Here is a 24,210-nt window from a genome sequence, read left to right on the forward strand (position 1 = left end):
TTCAGAAAAATGTTTCAAGTATATTTATCTTTCAGTGTAAACTTGGGGACACTATGGTTCAATTTTCACAAGCTCTACATACTTACAGCTTCTCTTAATTCAATTTGATTTGCAATTATTTCAATCTGTTCAATACCTCTGGCAAAGGAGTATTTCCTATTACTCATTTTACTCCTATTTAAGCAGTGCTGAAATCCATGCTGTAACTTGTCCAGATTTAAATCTAAACATGACACAATTATAGAAAAACAGAGTAATACTTTATCTGATCACTTGGGCTTACAAAACCAAGTCCTACCATATCTGTTCATACAGACTCATTCTAGGCATTGTACACAGATCTTTAACACTTGAATTCAAGTTACTATAGTACAGCAGTTTCTCTTGCAGGAATTGTGCAGTACACTTAAAAGTATACAACGGGTCTCTTCTTTACTCTGTATTTTAGTGACCCGTATCGTATCTGAGGGGAAAAACTAAATTATAATGAAGTACTAAGTCACATGAAATGGAAATGTGATTCACCTCCCCACTAATCCTATTTAGCAAATGTCTTCCAATGTGCTTTGGACACCTGGTTTCACTAAGAGAATCTACCTATGACTGAATAAGATAAAGTTTCAACAGAATTGGGCAAGAAGAGTCAGTATCAATTGTTTTCCTGGAATGACCCAAAAACTTTTATGAGACTTCACAGAGATTTATACTGGAGTATCTTTAAATTTTGTGATGCATGCACTAGGATGCTAAGTAGGATCTTCTCTTTGTAGATCACAAAGAGTCAGGCTGTTTGTCTATGGCAACTAAAAAATTCTGAATATTCTTTATCTATTAAACAGCAGATGTTTAAGTGTGCACAACACACAGATAATATTATTGTTATCCATACCCCTTTCAAGGCGAACACTTCCTGAAATTAGGCTTGGTGGTGCCAAAATTAGCATTTCAAATACAGAGTCTGTTTCGTCTCCTCTCCCTTGCTCCTTGCTTCATTAATTTCATACATATATTTCCCCTAAACACATCAAACTACAAAAGCTCCAAACTTAGATATTGTTGTCACATGCTTTCTTCCCCATTTAGCATTCTGGAACCCAGTTATTGTTGACAACTTCTCCAATATTAAAAATAAAAATAAATTTCTGCACTATGAATAATGCCAATATACACTGAAAGAACAAACTCAATTAACCAGGATTATACTTGCCTCTTTACGGCCTTTAATAGTTTTCACAGACTTCATACTCTGAGTCCTGCGAAGGCCTCTCTGAGCAAACATTTCATCCTCTGAATGTGTCCCCTCCATCTCTTCATCTGTTTTATCATCTCCAGGATTTTTTTCCAGTGGGGTTTTGTAACCTTTAGAAAAAAAATATTTAAAAAATAGTAGCTGTAACTTTTTGACTTCTAAGAAAGCAGTGATTTTTATCTTGATTTATGCTTTTAGATGATGTGCTTATTTCAAAACAGAAACATCTACTTTGCCACGAGTTTGGTACTTCTAATCCTGCCACTTGGTTCTACAGGTATGTAATGCAGTGCTTCTTCAGTTGTCAAAACTGAAATCACAAGTTTGCTGACATCTTCTGCTTTACACTGAACTGCAAAAACTTGAGTGATCGTCTAAAGAAGTACCTAAGATTTTAGGACACAATCCACATGAGAAGGTGGTTACACTTATAATAAACCTTTAAAGATCCCTCCCAATACAAACCATTTGATGACTTGCATTCATAGGATCTTTCTTCATACACTCATCCTCCTGCATTTTTAATACCAAAGCTTCTTTCATTTCGGTAACACACCAAAGTACTGTTAAGAGTTGTTAACATACTACAAAACCAGGACCAAGATTATTACCTAAGACTCTCACTAGAGGGCACTAACTGCTTAAAAATACACTCCGAAAGCTCCTTGGGGTCCAACAGCCCCGAATCTCCACCACAGACCTATCGCAAAGCTACCAAATCCAGTCTGATTCCTTCCTCCACTGAACACTCCTTTTATCCCAGAATCTACTGGCTGTAACACTCAGGAACACCTTTTAGACTCTAAACCAAATTTTATCAATGACCTGTGTACATTTTATCTTAAGCCAATATTTTATTTAGGCTTATCTAATTTTTTTCATCAATTTTTTCCCTAGAAATTAGAATCACATCATCCATTCCACAGCTACTTGAGACAAACATTCGGTCATTCTCTTCTGCCATTTTAGAGGCAACATGTCTCTGCTTCCAGTACAGTTTCAATTAATCTTTTTCAATACAGAAGATTTGAATCACATCTCTTTCTCTGTTTCAGAGTAGCAGTGTTTGCAGTGACATCAATACTTTTTTATCTGCATTTGTAATACCTGATGCATCGGCATCCCATCTGCCTTTTTCACAGCAAGAGCACTGCCAGCTCAGCATCATCCTACAATCCACATCCTACAACTAGGCCTTTTAAATCAATTTGCACAGAACTCCTGGCCCAGACAAAAAATAAGATCCAGACAAAAAATAAGATCCAGCTCAGCACAAGAGAATATTGCTACACAGTGTTCCTAAATCTACGTGTGCTTTTGATCTTTTTTAAGTTCCTAATGCTGAAGAAAATTCAAAGAAAACATGAGAGGTGTATGCTAGATGAGACCAGGACCAGAAAAAATTAATTAAGTTCAACCAGCTGTAAGAAAGCTTTTTGACATTTGAGATTGAATCTCACAATCGGTGATTATTTATATAGTATAAACTGAAGAATTTTTTTAAAAAAATTAGAGCATTTTTAAGCTATTTCAGACAGGTAAATAATGCTCTCTTACTGAGGAACAGATCCTGCACAACAGCTGCAGTGACATTATCTCTAGTGCAGCTCTTTGTGAATTCTTGGCTTTCTCTCCAGCCAGAGGCTTCAGTTCACACTGCCCTGCACAGGATACTTTTTGGAAACTCCAATTCAGATTAGGTCCCTTCAGCTGGTCACCTATTCCTTAGAATGGGCTAGCACACTATTCATGAAATTCCTTGGACCCCACAAATGCTATCCCTCCCCAAAATGGAAGGATGAGAAGGAATGACAGTCTTAGGTGAAAAGAAATATGCCAGACCCACTTCTTTTGTGGGAAACAGCAGTTCCTATACATCACAGTCTTGCTATTTAAAAAATACGTAGTTAGCAGACCTTCAGCAAAACCTTCCTTCAAGCATCACAAGCTCAAGGGCAAAGTGATGATGACAATAACAGTATATGTAACATAATAATGAAATAATACTATCTTTCAACAAAACCATATATTGATCACCACACACCATCTTCTGAGTGTTAATAGGCATCAGTCTATTATGACAACTTGATGCCTTTATTATTCGTATCACCGTATACAGTTTTACATTTTGATCTATTACTACAAACCTGGTGTTGTGGTTTTAAAGCAGTAACTAAAAAATCACTAGAAAACTTACTTATTTCTTGCTGCGAGATGTGGATTAGAACAAGAGCAAAACAGGCTTAAAACTTAAAAGGAATAGTTTATTAACAAAAACTACAAGAATAAGAAACCAGAATAAAACCTCCAGAACAACCCTTTTCTGCCTCACTACCCAACCATTCCCTTCTTCACATGACAACATAGAGACAAAAAAAACTCTTTTGTTTAAAACAGTCCCAATTCTTGCTAGAGTTTTTTCATCAGTCTTTGTAGAGAAACAGAAGTCTTCTTCTGCTATCTATGGAGTTTCTCACAAGAAAACTATTTCTTTTATAGCTTTTTATTTCTCTGATGCCAGCTGCCTGGAAATTCTGCCATCGGTTCTCTCCTCTCGTTTCACATCACTCTGAGGTGTGTTATGCGTCAAATGAGTCTAGGGATGTCATTTTTAAGGATGAGTTATTCAAAGGCAAAAGTTCTCTTCATGTGTCTCTGTGGGCTACTCTGGAAACAGAAGTGTTCTCTTTGCCTCTTAAAGGCTGCAAATCTTCAACTATTACTTCTCCCCCTCTGTTCCAGCATCTCACAGTACCACAACCACTTCACCATTTGCTCAAAATCCTCACTTTGAAACACTCCATTCCTCCCAATATACTGTCATGAATTAAAGTTTTTTTTTCAGAACATTACTGTCCATCTCCATAGCTTTAACAGAAAAATATTTCAGCTTATTAAAGCATCTTCTTCTTTCTCTACCTCCTCTGAGGCTTAATTCCTTTCTTCACTATCTTTGATAGTTTATAGGGTCTCTTTTACATGCTGATCACTTTCTCTCTCTGGAAAAAAGGATTAATCTGCAAGTCCCATCTGGGTAATGAAAGGGTTAAAATCTTGCCCAGGCCTGGTAGGTGGTTCTGTTATCTCTGCCAGAGCGCCGGCTAGAGCTGTCTGCGATGGCCTCTCCTTACTTGGCAGTCTCTGGTAAAACTCAGCAGTGGCAGAAACTGCAGCCGAGCCGGGGGAACTGGCCTGACCTGGCCTGGGCCTGCTCACCTCCCCGCCACTCCCCTCCGCGGCCTTGTCTGGCCTGCTGTGGGGGAGGAGGAGGCTGAGCCGGAACCTGTTACTTATTCAAAAGCCAGAAACCAAAGTGAACAAGAAATTCTCGGGTTTAGGTCTTAAAGTAGGTGTTCACAGGTTGATCTCACTTTTCAATGGTCAAAACCACTGTCAGTTCTCAGAAATAGCTAGTTATTGGTCGGAGAAAAAACTCCCATCAGCCTCCAGCAGTTTTAACTTCCCTGGCTCTCAAAGCTAATATTAAAGGTGAAGAACTTAACAGATATATATAAAGCAGGAGATTGGGAATACTAGTATCATAAAGTCACCCCAGGACACCTGGTGAAGTAATTTCTATTAATTTTCTCTTTTATTTACTGAGCTTCCATATGTTTTCATGTTTAACTTCTTTTGCATTTGTCACAGAAACACTACTTAATCATATAACATTTGACTTCCAATTAAGTTTTACTTTGGTAATAAGTTCTTGTTGCCAATTGGCAATGACAAGAGTAATGAATACAGTGTGATTACACTGGGAGTGGATGAGAGAAGAAAGTAATTCAGGAAGAATTGAACTGCCATAATTTACTTTGAGTGTACTCTGTTTAAGTCTACTGCAGTTCTTTGAGGCCTTTTCCATTCAGAAACAGGGTAAATGTATTTCTGCTCTTCCACTTTTGCTTTGGGTGAATTGTTCTTTTAGGCAGGGAAAAGTAAAGATACATACCTGAAGATTCACTTGCAGAGGCTCTGGTTTTCTTTTTAGCTTCTGGCAATGTCTGATAAGGTCTCTGTCCAACAGACTCATCTCCTTGTATAGTAGTCAAATCATGCATACTGAAACTTCTCAGTTTCTCAGTTATTGCACCTTGGCTCTGAAATACAACAACAGTATCTTCGGAAACCAGGCAGAGGTTTAACTTTGCTGCTCAGCTTGGGTTAAGATGTTTAAGCCCATGCTTCCTTGCTGCACAACAAAATACATTGAAGATACACATGCAGCTGCTTTACATCTGATTTAGGTATTACTTTTACCCATGCTTAACTGTACATTGCTTGCAGATGACAAAGTTACACAAGCTAGCAGCTTAATTACAAATGCTGCACTTCACTCCTTTAATCAGAGCAAATAAAGACATGGGCGAGGGCAAGTGTTTAAAAGAAACACACATCAGAAATGTTAACTTCAAACATAGCAGCTCAAGGTATCATGACAGTAACACCTGCATTTTAAAGAGTATGGTTGAAGATAGTTTTCTTCTGCTATTTTATATTTTATCCTCCACAAATCTGAATAAAGTGAAGGGGAAACATGTTAAAAATACACTCTGTAACATTAATTCAAATAACTGAGAAACTGGCAGCACTACAAAAGGAGCTCCAGTTGACAGAAACTTGAAACTACAAACCAAAGAGGTCCAGCCTGGACTACAGGATAGCAAGTTCTCTTACTAGTATAGCTTTACTGACATAATACCAATGCAAAATCGAATGCTACACAGGAGAATAGTTAATCACATATGAACATTAAGTATTCCTTCTCCAATTGTCTTCACTTCTTTTCTGTATGGAACATATGGAAATTTCCCTGTTGGAAAGAAAGGCCATCCAGCAGCTCTTTCATCTTACATTAGATGATGTTACTACTAAAGCATTAAAGATTAATTTATTACACAAGCAACTAAAAGAATATGACCACGAGTAAAGTACTCAAAGTCATGTTAAAATAACACCTAATTCTTCCCTCTCTGGCATAAGGCAAAAAATAACCATTTTAGGGAAAGGTTAACAAGCCTGTGCATGAATTCCACTTCAAGCAAGTGTTAAAATAGTTAATTTCATTCTTACAAATGAAGATTTTAAGTAAAATTCTTTGTTTGATCAGCGTGTTAGCTAGCAGGAGCAGAAACCTGGGTACAATTCCATACAACTTTTTCTGCAACAGCACCAGCAGAAGGCAATTCTGGTGTTGCTGGCCACAGCCGTTTGTTCCCGCACTTATGACAACAACTGTTTGCCATTGGTAGACCAGCATACTGAGTTATTCCATGCTAAGAATAGCCATGTAAAGTGAAGAGACAATTGAATGAAAGCTATTTGAGTTTGCTTGGGTACCAAAGGGCAGGAGGGAAAAGTGGCTGAAACCTAATTTTAATTTTCTAATGACTAGCTATTAGTACAGTATATAAAATTAACATAGTGAACAGAGTGCTATTTAAGCACAAGAAACCTATTATAATTCTTACTCCACCATTCATACATTGTCACCAAACAATAACAAAGAAAAGGTTTCTTGTGAGAGAAGCAGGAGCCTTAACTTTTCTCTCTCTTTCTACAAACTTGTATGATTACTCAGTTCTCAAAAACTTAAGTACAGCTTGCCTTTGAGTTAAAAATGCACTATGAATGCTGTACAGTGTCTGTATTAAAGGTTATAGAAATTCTGAAGTCAAATTTATTTCCCCAAAATGGCTTAAGACAGGTCTCCTAAGGTTCCTCCTAAGGCAGGAAAAATCCTGCCCTTCCACTACTCCACTTCTTGCACTGAAAAGCATTTCAAGTAAAATACATCAGGAACCAGCTATACTTTATCAGCTGCTAGGACATGGAGAAGAGGACTGGAGAAAGAACTGCTTCTTTTGACAAGTAACAGCTTACAGTATATACATTACTCTGCTATAGCATAAAGACTGTTCATCAGTCCATGTCCAATGCTTGAAGAGGACTTAAGTCTCAGTCACTGAATGCTGGTGAATATGTAAAATGGGCCTAGTTGGTTCACAGCAGAATCCATACAAATTCAGCACAATTCCACTCACCAAATATGAAGAGTCTACTTAAAATAGTGACAGAAGCTGGTTTTGGCCAGCAGCAGAAGTATAGAAAGACACTTGTTTAGCTGCCCAGAAAGTTCATTCATCATGTGATATACTACAAAAAGACATTTGGAAATTGCATAGCAACTAAACATAACAACTAAAATACTAAGAATTCACATTACAAGCCTGTAGTTCTTATTCCACTGTAGATAAAGGACTAGATCCAAGCTAGGAACATTCAACCCTATTTTCCAGTGAAGCTTTTGGATACAGAATTTTGTTTTTCAAAGGGAAAAAAAAAGTCAAGTATGTGCCATAAAATAACATAGTGCCCTTAACCAAACTGCATGGTTGAGCTGGAGCTCCTGTGGCACCTCAGAGAGGACATAAATGGTCCCTTCGTTTCAGAACTACTTGCCAAGATGGAAAGTTTTACTCAAGTTACACACAGTTACACACAGAAAACATTGAGAAGTTTGAAAGGATATATATACAAGTAATGATGCAGTACACATGCCTGAGAGTCACAGTAGGAATGGGAGTTGCACAACAACTGGACAGTCCCCATCACACATACTAACCCTATGTAGATACTCCCCACAGTGCCTCCAGTCTCTATCCCACCCCTGGGAACATCCAGTCTAGCCAAATCAAGATTGATATCTACTTTAACTCCACTGCATAGAGTGAAGGACAAATTCAAGGTGTTCTGTGGGAGTGTACATATCACTGTGCTCACACTGCATGTAAGACTTAAGATTCTTCCAACCCCATGCTCAAAAGCACCTGTTAATTGCTTTCTGCTGAAGCAAAGCGTTCTGTGAAGGTCTGGATTACTATCAGCTTAGGATAAAAGTCTGGCTGAAAAATATTAAATTCTTTCCTACTGCAGGAAATGTGTGATTAAATGTTCTCCACTGCAGGAAATGTGAGAGTAACATTCACATTTAAAATAATGCTTTAAGAGCTTTGATATTTTCTTTGAAAAGTCAGAGTTACAGCTTGAAAGCAACATGTTTGCCCTAAAAACTGAAATTCAGTTGTAGGTGGAGCTGAAGAGGACCTCCTGCTTCCACTCCCATGCCATGGATATGGCAGAAGCTGCCAGCTCTCCCCAGATATACACACTCAAAGATGCTGCTCAGGAGAAGATGGCAGAGCAGTTACCACTGGTGGCCTGTTATACTGACAGTCCCTGCCAGTAAGGAAGGTATACATTAGGTTGCACTCAGGCCAGAGGCTGGTGACTAAATTACAGCATAAAAGATTGAGACACATATATTTACAATGCCAGGGGAAGAAAAAAAAATTAAAAAAAAATCACACAACTTAGCACTAAAATTTCTATGTATGCAAACACTGAAGAGGGATGAACTGTGAAGTCTGTGTGTTGTCTTAAAGAAAATGCAAGTCTTTGAGAATGATTTTTCTTCATTATTCAATAGCATTTCCTAAAACATACTAACCATTTTTTGGAGTCCACATTCATTAACAGTGACCAATGTGACCAATTAAAGTCATAATATGTTTTTAAATCAATTTTTAAAAATAAATAAAGCCTATTTAAGGGTCTCCTTTCAAGACTACTCAGCCTCTGGTATGTTATTAGTATGCAGTCTCATCAGCTGACCCTCATAAATGAAATTACATTTTCTATTCTGTTATTGAGCATGTGCTTTTACAGTCTGTATGCTTAACCCAGGGAAGTAAACAAACACCACTTTGTCTGCTTCAGGGACTCTTGGTTCTTTAAATTGGACTTGCACCCCCCACTGGCCAGGATCACTGACAGAAGCTGCCTGCCTCCCTTGGACGAGTCCTCAATGGACTCTACAGCATGCAGTACCCACATTCTCAGCTGTTCTCTCCCTGATCCAATCCAAGCTGACAGGGAATGACTTCTGTTCCCTCTCAACCTGGAGAGGGACTCCTGTCCCGTGAATGACCTCCGCAGCATGACAGGCTGTCCCAGCAGGGAGGAGGATGAAAGCAGTACTGCTCCCCATAGTGATACTGGCTGTGTGCCACAGCTGGCTGCAAGACACCTCCTTCCTCTGCCATGTCCTGAGTGGGAACAAGGGGAAGTGTGAGCAAGGACAGGAGAATAACACTCAATTAGCAAAAGGGCAGCAGATTCAGGATGACTAGAACACATTCAGAAAACACAGCCCTCAAAACATATTATCATCACCAATAACACTTTACAAATTAACACTATTTGTGTAACCCCATAAGCTGTGAAATACCCCCCGAGTATTTCACAGCTTAATTAGCAGTCCCCCTGCTCATAATGATAAAGACACCAGATTTCACTAGTAGCTCAAGAAATCTGAATGCATGGGTTGGCAGAAATTGAAACACAGAGGTGTCAGGAAAATTAATCCACGAACACCAGAGGTTTATGTCCAAAAAGGAGACAGAGGAGTCCTTTTTCTTTATTCGAATAAAGGGAGAGGCCATGGGGCATTCCCCTGGGGTCTCTCAAATTTTTGGAGGGCGCAGCCTCCTTTTTATCCTAATTCCCGGCCGCTTGTCCCTTCTCTCTTTCCCCATAGGCTGAGGTACTTGAGAGGTACAGGCTTCCCGGAACGCCTGATACCTGGGGTGCCTTCCCCCCCCCACCCCCAATGCATAATCCCTTCTTAACTTTTTGGAATTCATAGTGTTCTTTCAGTGCCTCTTTGATCTTCTACTGGAATCCATCCCATTGTTTCTGTCGTCTCTCACTGATAGCTACATCTTATCAACTGACCCACAGCTTGTTTGTAAAGACAAGCTCATCATTCCTCTCAATCCCTCCTCTTTTAATTTTTTGTTAATAATTGTCTTTACAAACCTTAGTTATCATTGACCTAATTTCTTGTTCTTGGGTCTTTTTTGGCTTTGCAATTATTTGCAGTGGCATTACTTTCTGCCCTTTTGTAGCTATCTCTGGATCAGTAGGCAGGGCTACTACTTGCATTCTTTTGATCACATGTTGAATGAGTTGTATTAAGCAAGGGATCATGCATGGTAAAAAGATTAGAGTTGCTACAACACATGAGAGGAAAAAAAGCATTTGTTTGACCCATAGGCCACCAGGTAACCATGAAAACATGTCCCATTCCCGTCTTTTCCACGTTTGGACCGGTACATGGGCTAACTTTCTTATTCTTTTTGTTATTTGTTTTACCACTTTTCTATTGTCATCTATTTGCAAACAGCAGTTTGAGTCATTCACTTTTCCACACACCCCCCCTTTTTCTGCTAATAAATAGTCTAATACCATCCGGTGTTGAAATATTGCATTTCTCATCTGAGTAGACTGGTCAGCGAGAAGGTCAAGAGCTGTAGCTGTCGGGTTGATTATTATTTCAAAGACAGCTTGCAACTTAATTATCCGATTTAGATTATAAATGGGTTCTCTGGCACCTGATATTAATTCATTTGGGTTCCAGGTAGCTGGTCCATAGTGTTGTATGATCCGTTTAGGTGGCCATTCATCTTTTCTCTACTTTTGGGTGCTCCTTCCAACCAGGGATGTATCAATGGACCGCTTCTCTCTAATTAGATCATCATATACTTTGATTTCTAACTGATTTCCTTGAACTTGTGGTAGCAGAAAGAACAATGGTCTAATATACCCCACATAACATATTCCTGGCCAGTTTGGGGGTAGCCTGCGGTAAGCATTTTGACCACAAATCCAGTAATGCCCCTTTAGAGCCCAGGTCCCATTAGCGAAGGGACCTTTCCAATTTTCATCATCAACTGGTGGGTCAAAATACAGCTTGCTTCCAGGGCCTAGTGGTCCACCCACAATAGTTGCCTCGCCATAAGAATCACAATATTTACATTTCCAAGCTCCTACATGAGGTTTCCACTTGCAATCACATCCCAGATCTGTTTTATTAGATCTGGACCAGAACCTGTTAAAAAGGGTTCTAGTTCCATTCCGGTGTTGCCATTTCCACTGATAGTCTCGGACAACATGTGTCTGACTTGTGGAATTATCCCGGGGGCAGCTTAAAAATAAAGGGTCAAAAAGCTTATCCTTCCCCACTGCTTTACAGCCTTCAAAATCTTTTTGGTAATTATGGAAGGAACACCTTACCCAGCTACCATTAGTGAGCTTAACATGCGTTTGATTCCATCTGCCTCTATATCTGGAACAGTCATAAGGAGGGCAGTTGGGGGTCCAACAATCTAAACCCAAAGATAAAGTCCAGTCACAAACGCTCTTTCCCACATATGTGCTTCCTGTTCTGTTTAAGCAATAAATGCCTCTTTCAGAAGAATGAAGCTGCCATGGACTTCCTTCTTTGTCCCAAAATCCAGTTCCATTATGGACTTCACTCAGGGTGCTAACCCACCATTTAGGCTCGACTGGGCTGGCCACCCATGGCCAGCTTTCAGATCCCCCTGGCCCTCCGCAGACCCAGCAGTTTCTAAGGTTAAAGGTCTTTGCTACTTGTTCTCCTAAAGTAAAAAAATTATTTTCCCACTTTAGACCCCAACTTAACTGAAAATATAAAGGTAAAATTATTAAGAGAAACATTCTAATAGTGTTATAACCTAATTTCTAATTTTCAATTTCACATTGTCTTCTACACCACCTGTGGCAAGTGAAAAGCACAAAAACAGCTTATCATAAAGAAAGCAATGACAGCATGGATTGGCTCCCAGTGTCTGGAGATTTGAGAGTAGGGATGCCCAGACTATTTCAGCAGGCAGTCTGTGGGTAGGCACTCAGGGCTTCCCCTGATGTCGACGCACCAGCTACTGCTCCAGTCCACTCCTGCGGAGTGTCAGTCGCGGCTTCCCATCCTTCTCCAGCTGAGATGTCCAAACCTCTGGAGCTTTAGCGACCTTGACTCGAGTGTGATGTGTCCACCCGTGTTCAGCTGTCTTGACGGCTGTTTCTGTGGTCAGCAACACTTGGAAAGGTCCACGCCACTTAGCCACCAGGGGTGCTTCTTTCCACTCCTTAACTAGGACCCAGTCTCCTGGTTGGATATTATGCACAGCAAAGTCCAAAGGCAGGGTCTGTGTCAGCTGAGCTTCCTGTCAAAGAGATTTCACAAGAGACAGTATCCGAGCCACATACTGTTTTAGATATACATCACTTATCTCTACCCCCGCCCCAGGCTGAGAATTACAAGGATAAGGAATTCCAAACATCAATTCAAAAGGAGACAGTTGAATATCTTCCCTGGGTCTGGCCCTGATTCTTGCTAAAGCCAGTGGTAAGAGCCGCAGCCATGGCATTTTCGTTTCTATCACTAGCTTCAGAAGATGTTTTTTTATTTCTCCATTCATCCGTTCAACCCGGCCTGAGCTTTGGGGATGCCAGGGAGTGTGGAGGTTCCATTGTATCCCTAAAGCAGTCATTACTCCTTTAAGAACTTTTCCAGTAAAATGAGTTCCTCTATCTGAGTCTATCGCTTCCACCATCCCATATCTTGGGATTATTTGTTCTAAAAATACTTTAATAACTGACCCTGTAGTTGCTGAAACAGCTGGGAAGGCTTCTGGCCACCCTGTAAATTGACATACTATTACCAAAAGGTATTTAAATCTCCCCACTCGGGGCATCTCAGTAAAATCCACTTGGCACCTCTGGAAGGGACGTACAGCCCAAGGCCTCCCGCCCCTGGCCAGTTTCTTTGTAACTTTGTTATTTGTCTTAGCACAAATCAAACAACCATCAACAGCTCGTTTTGCCAGAACAAAAAGACCCACAGCAGCATACATTTTGAGGAAGGCTTCTGCTATCCCTCGGGAGCCCCAGTGACTCCCTTCGTGGAGCTGTTTTAGCAGTTGTGAGGCTAAAACTTTCGGTATCCGCTGCTTACCATCTCTTGTAAACCAATTACCCTCTCTTTCCTCTGCCCCACTCTTTTTAACTATGACAAGTTCTGGTGGAAAAGACAGCTTCTCTGGCAAGGGGGCAGTTACTGGGAGCAAGGGAAGTAACTTAGAGATTTCTGGCAACAATACAGCTTTCCGAGCTTCTTCATCAGCCAGTCTATTTCCTACTGCCTCTTCCGAGCACCCTGCCTGGTGTCCCTTGATGTGTATTATCGCTACCTTTTTTGGTAAATTCACCACCTCCAATAGGCGGGAGATTAAGTTCTCATGAGCCAACGTTTTTCCTCTGCAGGTTAATAAACCTCTCTCTTCCCACAGTTTCCCAAATGCGTGTATCACACCATATGCATATTTAGAATCAGTAAAAATATTTACTGTCTTGTCTTGGTATAACTCACAAGCTCTCACGAGGGCATACAGCTCGGCCATCTGAGCTGACCAGGTGGCTGGTAACCTCCCCCCTTCCTTTAATTGCTTTCCACTCACGACAGAGTATCCTGTAAATCGTCTTCCTTCTATCACCTTAGAAGACTCATCAATAAACACGTTTTCCCCCTCAGGCCACGGGATGTCTCTCAGATCATTCCTTGCTCTAGTTTGTAGATCTATTACTTGAATACAATCATGGAATTTTCCTTGGCTCCCTTCTTCAGGGCCATTCAAACAGGAGGCTGGGTTAAAACTTTCCTTGCTTTTAAATTCTAGATTTTCTTGTTCTAATAGACAAGATTCATATCTTAGCAACTGAGAGCTGGTCATCTACTTAGAGGCTCTCTCAGTTAACAACGCTTTAATCTGGTGTGAAACTTTAACAATCAGATAACCCCCCCTTGTCAGCTTTCGGGCCTCAGCCACCATCAGAGCTGTGGCTGCGCAGTTCTGCAGACAATGGGGCCAGATTCTGGCTACTGGGTCTAACATTTTAGAAAAATAGGCAACAAGTCTCTGTGTTCTCCCATGCTCCTGAACTAAAATTCCTTTTGCATGTCCCTGTGTAACATCTACATATAATTCAAATTCTTTTTCTATATCTGGAAGAGCTAGGACTGGGGCCTTAACCAATTTATCTTTTAATTTTTTAAAACTTTGTTCTCCTTCGGGTGTCCATACCACAACATTAGGACTGTCTTGTGTTAAAAAGCCATATAAAGGTTTGGTCACAACAGAAAAGTCTTCTATCCACACTCGGCAGTATCCCACCAACCCTAAAAACTGTCGTAATTCCCTTTTTGTTTGGGGTAATGGTACTTGTAGAATTCCTTGTATTCTTTCTGGATCAATACACCGTAACCCTCCAGTTAAAATATGCCCCAAATATTTGACCTGTTTCTCTACCAACTGTGCTTTCTTTTCAGACACTCTAAGTCCTTTTTTAGCAAGAAAATTAAGCAGTTTCACAGTAGCTCTTTCAACCATCTCCTCCTATTCCCCTGATAACAGTAAATCATCCACATACTGCAACAACTTAACCCCGGAGGGTGGAGTAAATTCTCTTAGTATTTTTTGCAAAGCTTGTCCAAACAAAACAGGTGACTCTGTATAACCCTGTGGGAGGACTGTCCAGGTCAATTGCTGTTTTACCGTTTTACCTCCTTCCTCTTGTTCCCACTCAAAGGCAAAATACTGTTTACTCTCTTCTGTAATTGGACACCCCCAGAAAGCGTCTTTTAAATCCAGTACTGAATAGTACTGATGTGAGGAGGGGACCTGGTTCAGGATTGTATAGGGATCCGGAACTGTGGGATGCCTTGATTTGACAATTTTATTTATTATTCTTAAATCTTGCACCATTCTGTAGGTTTCATCTGGTTTCTTAACTGGCAGGATAGGGGTGTTATAAGGAGACATGCACGGTTCCAACAGACCTGCCTTTAGCAGGGACTCAATGATAGGCTGTAACCCCTTCCCTCCCTTGAAAGAGGGTATTGTTTTTTTTGACACAATTTGTCCTGGTTGCTTCAAAGTAATTTGGAGAGGCTCTATGTCTAATTTTCCATATTTCCCCGGGGCTGCCCACACTTCCGGATCTATTTCAGCATAAGCTCTCTCAGACATTTTACACAAAGATATTACAGTGCTGGACTCAGTGTCATTTTTTATAATACTGATTTGCATTCCCATTTTTGCCATCAAATCTCTCCCCAGTAAATTACAATCACAATTAGGAACAAACAGGAACTCATGCATTTCAAACTTGTCCCCCATATCTATTAACAGCGGTTGAATAAAATGCACTCGCTCATCTTTTCCACTTACTCCTTGAATAACCAATGACCTTTTTGACAATTTCCCTCCTTTAGGTATAAAATTTAAGGTGGATCGAGAGGCACCTGTGTCTACTAGAAAACACACCTCCTCTCGATCCGGACCCACCTTAAAAGTTATCAAGGGCTCCTGAGTGGTGGGTCCCTGGTATAATGGAAGCCCCTGACATCCCTAACAATCCATTTCCATTATCCTCTGGACTTCTTCCTCTTGTGGGTCCAGCTCTTTCTGTGGGCATTCCCTTTTCCAATGCCCTTCTTTCCTGCAGATGGCACATTGGTTCCTCCCCAGCCGCTGTTTGGGTCGGTTCTCCCCTGTCGAGGGGGAAATGCCCTGGACACCTCCTTGTGGCCGACCCCGTCCCCTCTGCCCCGGGGGACCCCTTGGACCTTGTGGTTTATTCTTTTGGGGCTGCAAAAACTCTGCCATCATCTTTGCCTTAGCTCTTACTTTTTCTTCATCCCTTCTTACATATATTTGCTGTGTTTTTCTCACCAATTCTTCTAGAGGCTTATTCTGCCACTCTTGATCTTTTTGTACTCCTTTCCTTATGTCAGGCCAAGCCTTAGTAACAAATTGTACTTTCAACAATGTGTCCAAGGCTGGTCCTTCAGAGTCCATCCCCCCATGCTTCCGCAAGGCATCCCTAATCCTCTCTAACCAATGAGAGGGGCTTTCATGTTTCTCCTGTTCTAACGACATAGCCTTAGCTATGTTGTTAGTTCTAGGAGCTGCTGATCTGATTGCCCTAATCAAATAAGCACGGTAATCACGGAGGTGAGCCAGGCTGGCCTGGTTATTTGGATCCCACTGGGGGTCCACCTGTGGGATGGCATCATCTACTGTAGGTACATTAGGTCCAGCCCCCCCCACTGCCTGTGGATGTTCATCCTCCCACAGCTGCCGAGCTTTTTGCAAAATCATTCGTTTCTCTGATGGCCCAAACAAAATCCCCAAAAGAAAATCCCAGTCTTTCCAGGTATAATCTGCATTTCCCAAATATTCTTCTATCTTTTCCCCCACCCCTATGGGATCATCCAAGTATGGTGGTAATTCTTTTTTTAATCCTCTTATATCCTGGGTAGTAAGTGGTATAACTACAAACCCAAATCCTCCCCCTTGACCTCCCAAAGGGACTTGGCGGAGTGGCATTTGATGGACCCCTGTCCCTTGGGTCCAGGGGGCTTCTGATGCTCTAAATTGAGTTCCTCTTCTAGTCCTAGGGGGTGATATGATATGCTGCTCCCCCCCCCCCCCCCCCCCACCATTGTTATTTTCAGGTGGAGCTGTAGGAACAGCATTTCCCTGATCCTTTTGTCCTGGAAGGTGAGGATACAGGGCATCTGCATCTGGCCTTGGGTCAGCTGGTAACACCGGAGGACAAGACGGGGGAAGGTGCTGAAAAACATCCCAGTCTTCACCGTTTTCCTCTTCCCCCCCTTTTTCCTCTTCTCCGTTTTCCTCTTCCCCCCCTTTTTCCTCTTCTCCTTTTTTTCTTAACACATAGATTTCTCCTGTTGCTTGTTTAAACCATATCAATCCACATTCCCTTTCAATCCATCCTTTCCAATTCTCCTCTAGATACCTCCACAGAATTCGGCACAAATGAATTCTATCTGTTCCATAAGATGGCCATATAAGTCCATTCGGCAACTTATACTCTGGCCATACATAATAACAATATTTTACCATCATCTCCATAGTGACTTCTGGGTGATCCATAATCTGTCCCAAGATCTCAGCATTCTCCCCAAGGGACTCTCTGGGGGTATTGTGGGATCGTCATCCCTTTTGCCAGGACCCCTTCCCGGCTGTACCCTTGCAACCCTCCATGGGTGCTCTGTTTGACCTGTGCTACCCTCCATGGGTGCCCTCCCAGGTTTGCCTGTGCTACCCTCCCTGGGTGCCCTCCCAGGCCTGCTCCCCGAAGATCCCATTTTACTCACCGGTGAGGTTTTCAGTGGTCCTTCCCTGTGGACTCTTCACGGACCCGCCCTGGTCCGCCACTCGTCTGTCTCCTGGACAGTCTCGGGAACCCAATCGATCGCCCGGTGCCGGCTGCCACCAAGAGGAGCTGATCACCGAAACTGGGTGAGGCGCGCCTTCAGCTCCGCTCGCTGCCCGCCGCCCCGGACGGTGGAAATATCCCGGACCGATCCCCCAAAAATATGTCAGGAAAATTAATCCACGAACACCAGAGGTTTATGTCCAAAAAGGAGACAGAGGAGTCCTTTTTCTTTATTCGAATAAAGGGAGAGGCCATGGGGCATTCCCCTGGGGTCTCTCAAATTTTTGGAGGGCGCAGCCTCCTTTTTATCCTAATTCCCGGCCGCTTGTCCCTTCTCTCTTTCCCCATAGGCTGAGGTACTTGAGAGGTACAGGCTTCCCGGAACGCCTGATACCTGGGGTGCCTTCCCCCCCCCACCCCCAATGCATAATCCCTTCTTAACTTTTTGGAATTCATAGTGTTCTTTCAGTGCCTCTTTGATCTTCTACTGGAATCCATCCCATTGTTTCTGTCATCTCTCACTGATAGCTACATCTTATCAACTGACCCACAGCTTGTTTGTAAAGAAAAGCTCATCATTCCTCTCAGAGGTAACCATCATCTCAGAAGACCTGAAAAACAGAGGAGTATGAGATGTATCCAAGTATGAGATGTAGCACTGGAACCTAAGCGCTGTGAATATAATTCCCCCAAATCCATAAACAACTGAGCTATTGAGGTATCTTGTTTTTGATTCCTTAACTAATAAAAATTTCCTTATATACAAATTCAGCACAGACTATCATCTCTAAATTTCCTGAAATCAGGATTTCACAAAGATTTGTTTTCTGACATGCTTATTTAACACTATTTTGCTCATGTATTTAGTAGGTTTTGAAACACTACATTTTATATGACCAGTGGCTAACTAGTACCAGCTAAAAATACAGTATGAGAATGTAAGCTATAAGTCAATACTCTTGCCAAATACATTTAAATTTAACTATAGGGGAGAGGGTTTAAATCTATGTCAAATTTCAGTAGACTCACCTGGCTGGCTGCTCCAACCTCCCTAACAGAGCCAGCAATCCTTTTAATGGTAATCCCCTATTCCTTTGACAACCCTTGAAGAAAATCACTCTCTTCCACATTTGATATTCAAAATATTTCAGCAAGTTTCCAAGTCATTTTTAACACCCTCCTAAAGTCACTATAAGCAGTTTTCTTGGACACTTTAGTGTCTTTTGACATAGGTTTAATCTTGCACATGTTTAGCCTCTCCCCCTCTCCTAATTCGAGATCTGCTATGTCAGAATAAGCATGTGTGCTCTATTTTAAAAAAAAAAAGAAAAAAAGAATAGTGATGAAAGTGTGTCCTGATCCCACTACTTCAATTCAATTCCTGAAATCATATAGCATGCTCCACCAGCTCTTGGTGAAGGGATAATAATTTCACCTGCTAGAGGCAGCAGTTAACTCTTGAAAAACAGGGAACAAAATCAAGAACACATGCATTGTGTCCATTTGCTTGCATGAAGCAGGCATGCTCAGCATTTTGGAATGACAAACATAAGAGGCTTAACATGCCAAAATAAAGATTTTATTTATTTTTTTTCAGTGAGTCTTCTCTTTCATCTGTTTAAAAATCATGCCTATTTTAGGTCTTGGTATTGTGGTGTTTATTTTTCCCAAGCATCTGATCTGCACTGAACAAATTCTGTACAAATGTTCATGAGCGTGTTTAACAAGTTTTAACAAAAAGAGCAGGCATCTTGCGAGTCACAGCTGAATAGCAATGAAGTCTAAACATAGACATTTCAGAAAAAGTTATTCATTATTTCAGAAAAGATTGAGGAGATATTGGTGTTATTTATTTTACAGTACTTCAGTTGCACCCTAAAAGTTAACAAAGAAATATCCAACCATAGCCAAACATGAAGAACACACACAAATCATAGGAATCCTTACAGGTCCTTCTTGTAATAAATTTGTAATGCAAAGAACTTGAATTTTAGCATTTAGCAATTAAACTTGATTTCCCCATAGAGCACTTTGGGTGTTTGTTTGTTGGGTTTCCTTGGCTTGTTTAAATAACCTATTTTCACTCTGGATACTTGAATTCCTTTGGAGGTGCATTCTATTGCATTCAAAATTATTTCATGTCTTAAGGCATTATTAAGAATTTGAATAATGAAGAAGAAACCCACAGTGATCAAATGCAATCACTTTCTCAGTATTTTAGGCTCATTATGACCATATTTTAAAACAAAAAGTTACAATGCTATACCACCCACATGCATCTTTAAGAACAGAGAAAATGAGCAAACAAGATATACATGACTACTTTTCCAAAGCTTTTTGAGGTAGCATGTAAAAGTGTAGTTTTTAGGAATGTCTTTTATTTCTAATGCAGAAAGTTCACACAGAAGCCCAGACATTTAAGTTAATGCCAGCTGTACATACTCAACTTTGACAGCCAGGGATCTCTTCGTTGTTTTCTGTTATCTACAGACAGTGTTCAGGTTTTCAGTGCTGTTACTATGAGCACAATGGTTCCATTTATTCCCAGGAAGAAATTAATCATGATTGCCTTAAACCTGTGATTTCACTTGGACATACAACTTTTTCTCTCTATACCTTTTATTTTTTTATTTTTTTCTTTTTTGTGTGTGTGCGTGTGCGTGTGTGTGTTTTGGTTTGAATTACTATTAGGTAGGATACACATGGTCTGAAGTATATTCCCTTCAGTGGTGCACAAATTGGTTACAATCTTACATATTAGCCTGTATTTTGTCTTTCTAGACCCAGAGCCCTCTGAAATATTAAAGGTAGTGAATTTTTGTGGGAAGGTAATCTAGAAAAAATGACAGATTACTTCATAATTTAATGGCAAATCCATGGCAAAGCAAATGTATTCTAAACACCAATGGGCAGGCTTATGCTTAGCATAATAATTTAATAATTCACTCAAGTTGCAAACAGGTTAATTGTGTCAAGATAATTTTTATCGATGGTAGTAGTCCTTCATGCCTAAATTCATTATGTGGCATTACCTCAGGATGATTGGAGAAAAACAGCAGAAAAACCAGAAGTCCTTTAAAAAGTTTATCAGTAAGAAAGCACAACACAGACAGAAAAGAAACAATGGACATCTATGTTAAAAGCCTGCACAGAAAACTGAATGGTAACTTTTGAATTTAGAGTAAACCGATCCTCATAATCCAAGAAATAACTGCAAGCCATCTGAAACAAAAAAACAACAAACGTACTATGAGAAGAGGGCTGCTAGCCTTTAATTGTGTCCCAGGATTTCAATACACTTGCAGAATTTATCTTTTTTATATAAGAGTGGTAAATCCCCAGTGCAATGACACTGTTTGATATCAAGCTCAAAAGCAATTAATGCAAGCAGAAACTTACCTTTACAGCTGCTGTCACTGCAGCAGTTGCTGCCAAATTCAACCCCTGCCTTCCAAAATTCACCATGGTCTCATAGCCTCTTTCTTTGGCTTGGACAATGTACTCATCAATCTCCTAAAAGAAAAACATATTTAAATTTTAGAGGGCTGTTCATAAGAGAGCAAAGTTACCCCACAGTATTATTTTCCCATCAGTAAAGGAAGACAGAAAAAATATTTAAGAAAATATTTAATGGGATATATCTTTGTATACAGGTGTTTTATTCATTACAACTCTCTCATTTAAAAAATTATTATATGTGGTCAAACAAGAAGATAAAGTACATCAGTACAGCTCAGAAACGTTGCAAAATGTTCCTTAGAGAGTGTAAGCTTAACTTGTTGGACAGAAGTTTTTCAAGAAATATCATGCATTTCAAGAAATACCATCATCTTACATGAAGAACTCAGTCAGCTCCCTAGAAAGGTAGAGTCAACTTGCAAAGAACTTCCAAAACCACAGCTTTGAAATAGTTAAGTACCAAGGACAAAACAGTTATGACATTTATCTCCAGCTCTGGTAAATGCCTGGAGTTGAAGATAAAGACTGCAAGGTACTTCCCAATAGTCTGCAGAGTACAGGGAAGTATCCCTCTAGCTCACAAAGTTGCAAGTTGTTTATTGCACAACATTCAGAATGTCAAGATACTTGCTCTGTTCCTATCAGTGACAATCTTACAACCTGCTTTACCTAATAAAGGCCAAGCCTAGCACTGACCTTCAGGAATGCTATTTTCTGTAGTGTGAGGTTTCTCAGTGCTTGTCTTCAGACCTTTGCTAATTGCTCTTTCCCCTCATCCAAACAGGATGCTGAAAAAGAGCTAAGCAGAGCTGTGTCCCTGTCATACTTTGATTAAAGCAAACCATCTTCTGGCTATTTTTATGTTTGGGTATTTACTGCTGCAGACTGGTTTACCCTTTAAACAAGTCTCTCCTCTTGTCAGTTTGCAAACCAAAAAAAGTCATTGATGTCAATCATCCTGAGGAGTGTTATTCCTCATTTATGCTAGAAAAAAATGTTAACATTAACAGCTTTTAGTAAAGCTGTGTTCATACATTCACATGCTTGCAGTAGAAAGTTAAACTGCATCACTTCCACTTAACTGGGCTCCTCAGAGTGCATCAAGTAGAGCAGGGCACACGAAACTCTCATGTTAATAGGAAGCAGGACCTGGTCTGCTCAGGCAAGTTAAACAAAAGCATAGACATGGACAATCATGTGCACTTGCTTCCACTAGTCCAAATTCATGCTGCCTGGCAAGACAGTAACAAGCTGCTCTGCTCTTATACTGTATCTAGCAACAGCTTTTATTTCAGCATATGTTGTTTGCATATTAGGCATTAGAAATCTGAGAAGTTATTTCTTACCCTTTCTTTAGAAGAAAGCAGTGGGTGGAGGAATTTTCTGTAGATTAAATTTGTCCCTCTAGTATATGGGGAAAGGAGACAGATAACAAAAGCTATCTTCAATTCATAGTACAGTGGAAACCTACAGACAAGTTAAAGGTTGCACAAAATCAACAACTGCAGTAGAAAATGCACAGTAACTAATCTTTATAAAGAGATCTATTAAAAAAACACAATTATATTAGCATTTAGGATTCTTCAAATACAAGAAGTTACATCAGACAAAAATTAAATGAGTTACGGATTTATGGACTGTCATTTAAGCAATCAAAACAGTTAATATGCTTGTTTTTCATTATATATTCCTACACAGAGAAATTCTAGGCCATCCTTATAAGAGTTTCATTCTCGTATTCCGTTTCTACAGTGGAGCTAGAAATGTTATAATCCCTACTTCAAGTAACAGTGTATAGCAAATTTGAAAGCAGATGCTGTTCATCTATGCACCAAGATCTTTTTCTGTAAAATGGGCTATTAAATTAACATGACTTCTTTATATAAAATAAATCAATACAACTCCAAAAACATCAGAAACAAATATAGTTTCCTCTACAGTTCATAAAAAGCAGGGTCTTACCAAGAGACTGTTAGGTCAGTTATCGTTTCAGTAACTATATAAAGAGCACACACAATCCAGTACATCATCCAGCGAACCTGAAAATTAAAATAGCATCTTCACTAAGAGCTTTAATTTCACTTTTAGACATAATATACTATACACGGTACAGTTTTTTCAGAGTTAGCACGGCAAAACATTCAACAGTATCTCAGTCTTCATAAACCGGGTATCAGGTGAAATGATCAGGTGAAGATTCCAAAAGATTTCTGTTCATAAGTAGGATTGGTGGCAGCTGCAACAAGCTCAATGAAATGGCTGTGTCACCAGGATCACAGCCTCACATAGGCTGATTTCACAGATTTGATTCTCTCTCTACAAACCTTTAGCGATATAAAAAAAACAGTGCGAGATCAGTAGATTATCCTAAGTATGGAAAACAAATCCCACCATAACACTAACAGATATTTCATTCTCTTCCACACTCAACCATATGTTCATACCATGCACACGAAAGTCAGCATTAGTGAAGCATCCCTTGCTTTCATTTCACAGTATGTGTTATTCAGCTTCACATTGCCATTACATTCCACGTGTGTGATTACTGGTATGGTATTAACATGGAGGCAAGGCAACATAAAGAGCATTTGCATGGAGATTTTAATTCTATTTATATGCCAAGAACTACAAAATTCTTGTTAATTAAAAAGTTTATGTGTTAATGCTTCAGGGATTTACAGGTATAAACCTATTTTTGTTTATGACTTATACTATATATCATTGCTTTGAAATCAGACTTAAAGTTCTTAAAATAGTATAATTTGTTTTATAACAAGTAAGATAATCACTCCTTTTTCTTGAGCATTTGTTCAAATTTGGTTGCATAAGCTGATTACATGTTTCAGAATAAATACTACAGAAATAGTTCCTATGCATTTGTCTTCCCTAAGCTAGGAGATGCCAAATGCAATGTATTTCCAAAATGGGTCACTGCAAACCACCACTGGTTATTTGTACAAACTGAACATCCACATGTTCTTTAAATTCCTAGGAAAATACCCTGCAACAATACATAACCATTTAGAAACAAACAACCCCCCCAAAAAACCAAACCAGCAAACAGTAAAACAAAACCACCACAACTGTTAGAGAACTGTTAGAGACTAGTTTGAGCCCTAAATTCACAGTACTCTCTTTCAAAGGGAGGATATATATATATTCCTTTGAAGGTGTGTGTATATATATATATATATACACACACACATACATACACACCTATATTTTCCATATATATATATATATATATATATATATATATTCCTTTGAAGGTGTGTGTATATATATATATATACACACACACATACATACACACCTATATTTTCCATATATATATA

The 24,210-nt window shown here is 39.9% G+C and overlaps 1 protein-coding gene across 1 annotated transcript; it reads right to left on the minus strand.

Moving 5' to 3' along the window:
* On the minus strand, window positions 1-22,939 carry LOC147648892 (receptor expression-enhancing protein 3-like). The gene is made up of 5 exons (XM_086865606.1): window positions 22,838-22,939; window positions 22,222-22,342; window positions 20,816-20,929; window positions 5,202-5,349; window positions 1-1,359 (listed from the first exon to the last, which is right to left on the minus strand). Exons 1-5 carry the CDS (start codon window positions 22,903-22,905, stop codon window positions 1,184-1,186), a joined length of 627 nt encoding a protein of 208 aa, XP_086721732.1. The 5' UTR covers window positions 22,906-22,939; the 3' UTR covers window positions 1-1,183.
* Window positions 22,940-24,210: the final 1,271 nt, after the last annotated feature.

This window comes from Cyanistes caeruleus, chromosome 29 (assembly GCF_971803275.1).
Source record: "Cyanistes caeruleus chromosome 29, bCyaCae1.hap1.1, whole genome shotgun sequence".
Taxonomy (NCBI): domain Eukaryota; kingdom Metazoa; phylum Chordata; class Aves; order Passeriformes; family Paridae; genus Cyanistes; species Cyanistes caeruleus.

Bases quoted from the DNA above. Each gene is read 5' to 3' on its own strand.
- LOC147648892 (XM_086865606.1), bottom strand. From the start codon at position 22,905: ATGATGTACTGGATTGTGTGTGCTCTTTATATAGTTACTGAAACGATA. The intron at 22,343-22,837 runs GTAAGACCCTGC...ACTTGTCTGTAG, and splicing joins ACTGACCTAACAGTCTCTTG to GTTTCCACTGTACTATGAAT. The intron at 5,350-20,815 runs GTAAGTTTCTGC...GTTGTATTTCAG, and splicing joins CAGTGACAGCAGCTGTAAAG to AGCCAAGGTGCAATAACTGA.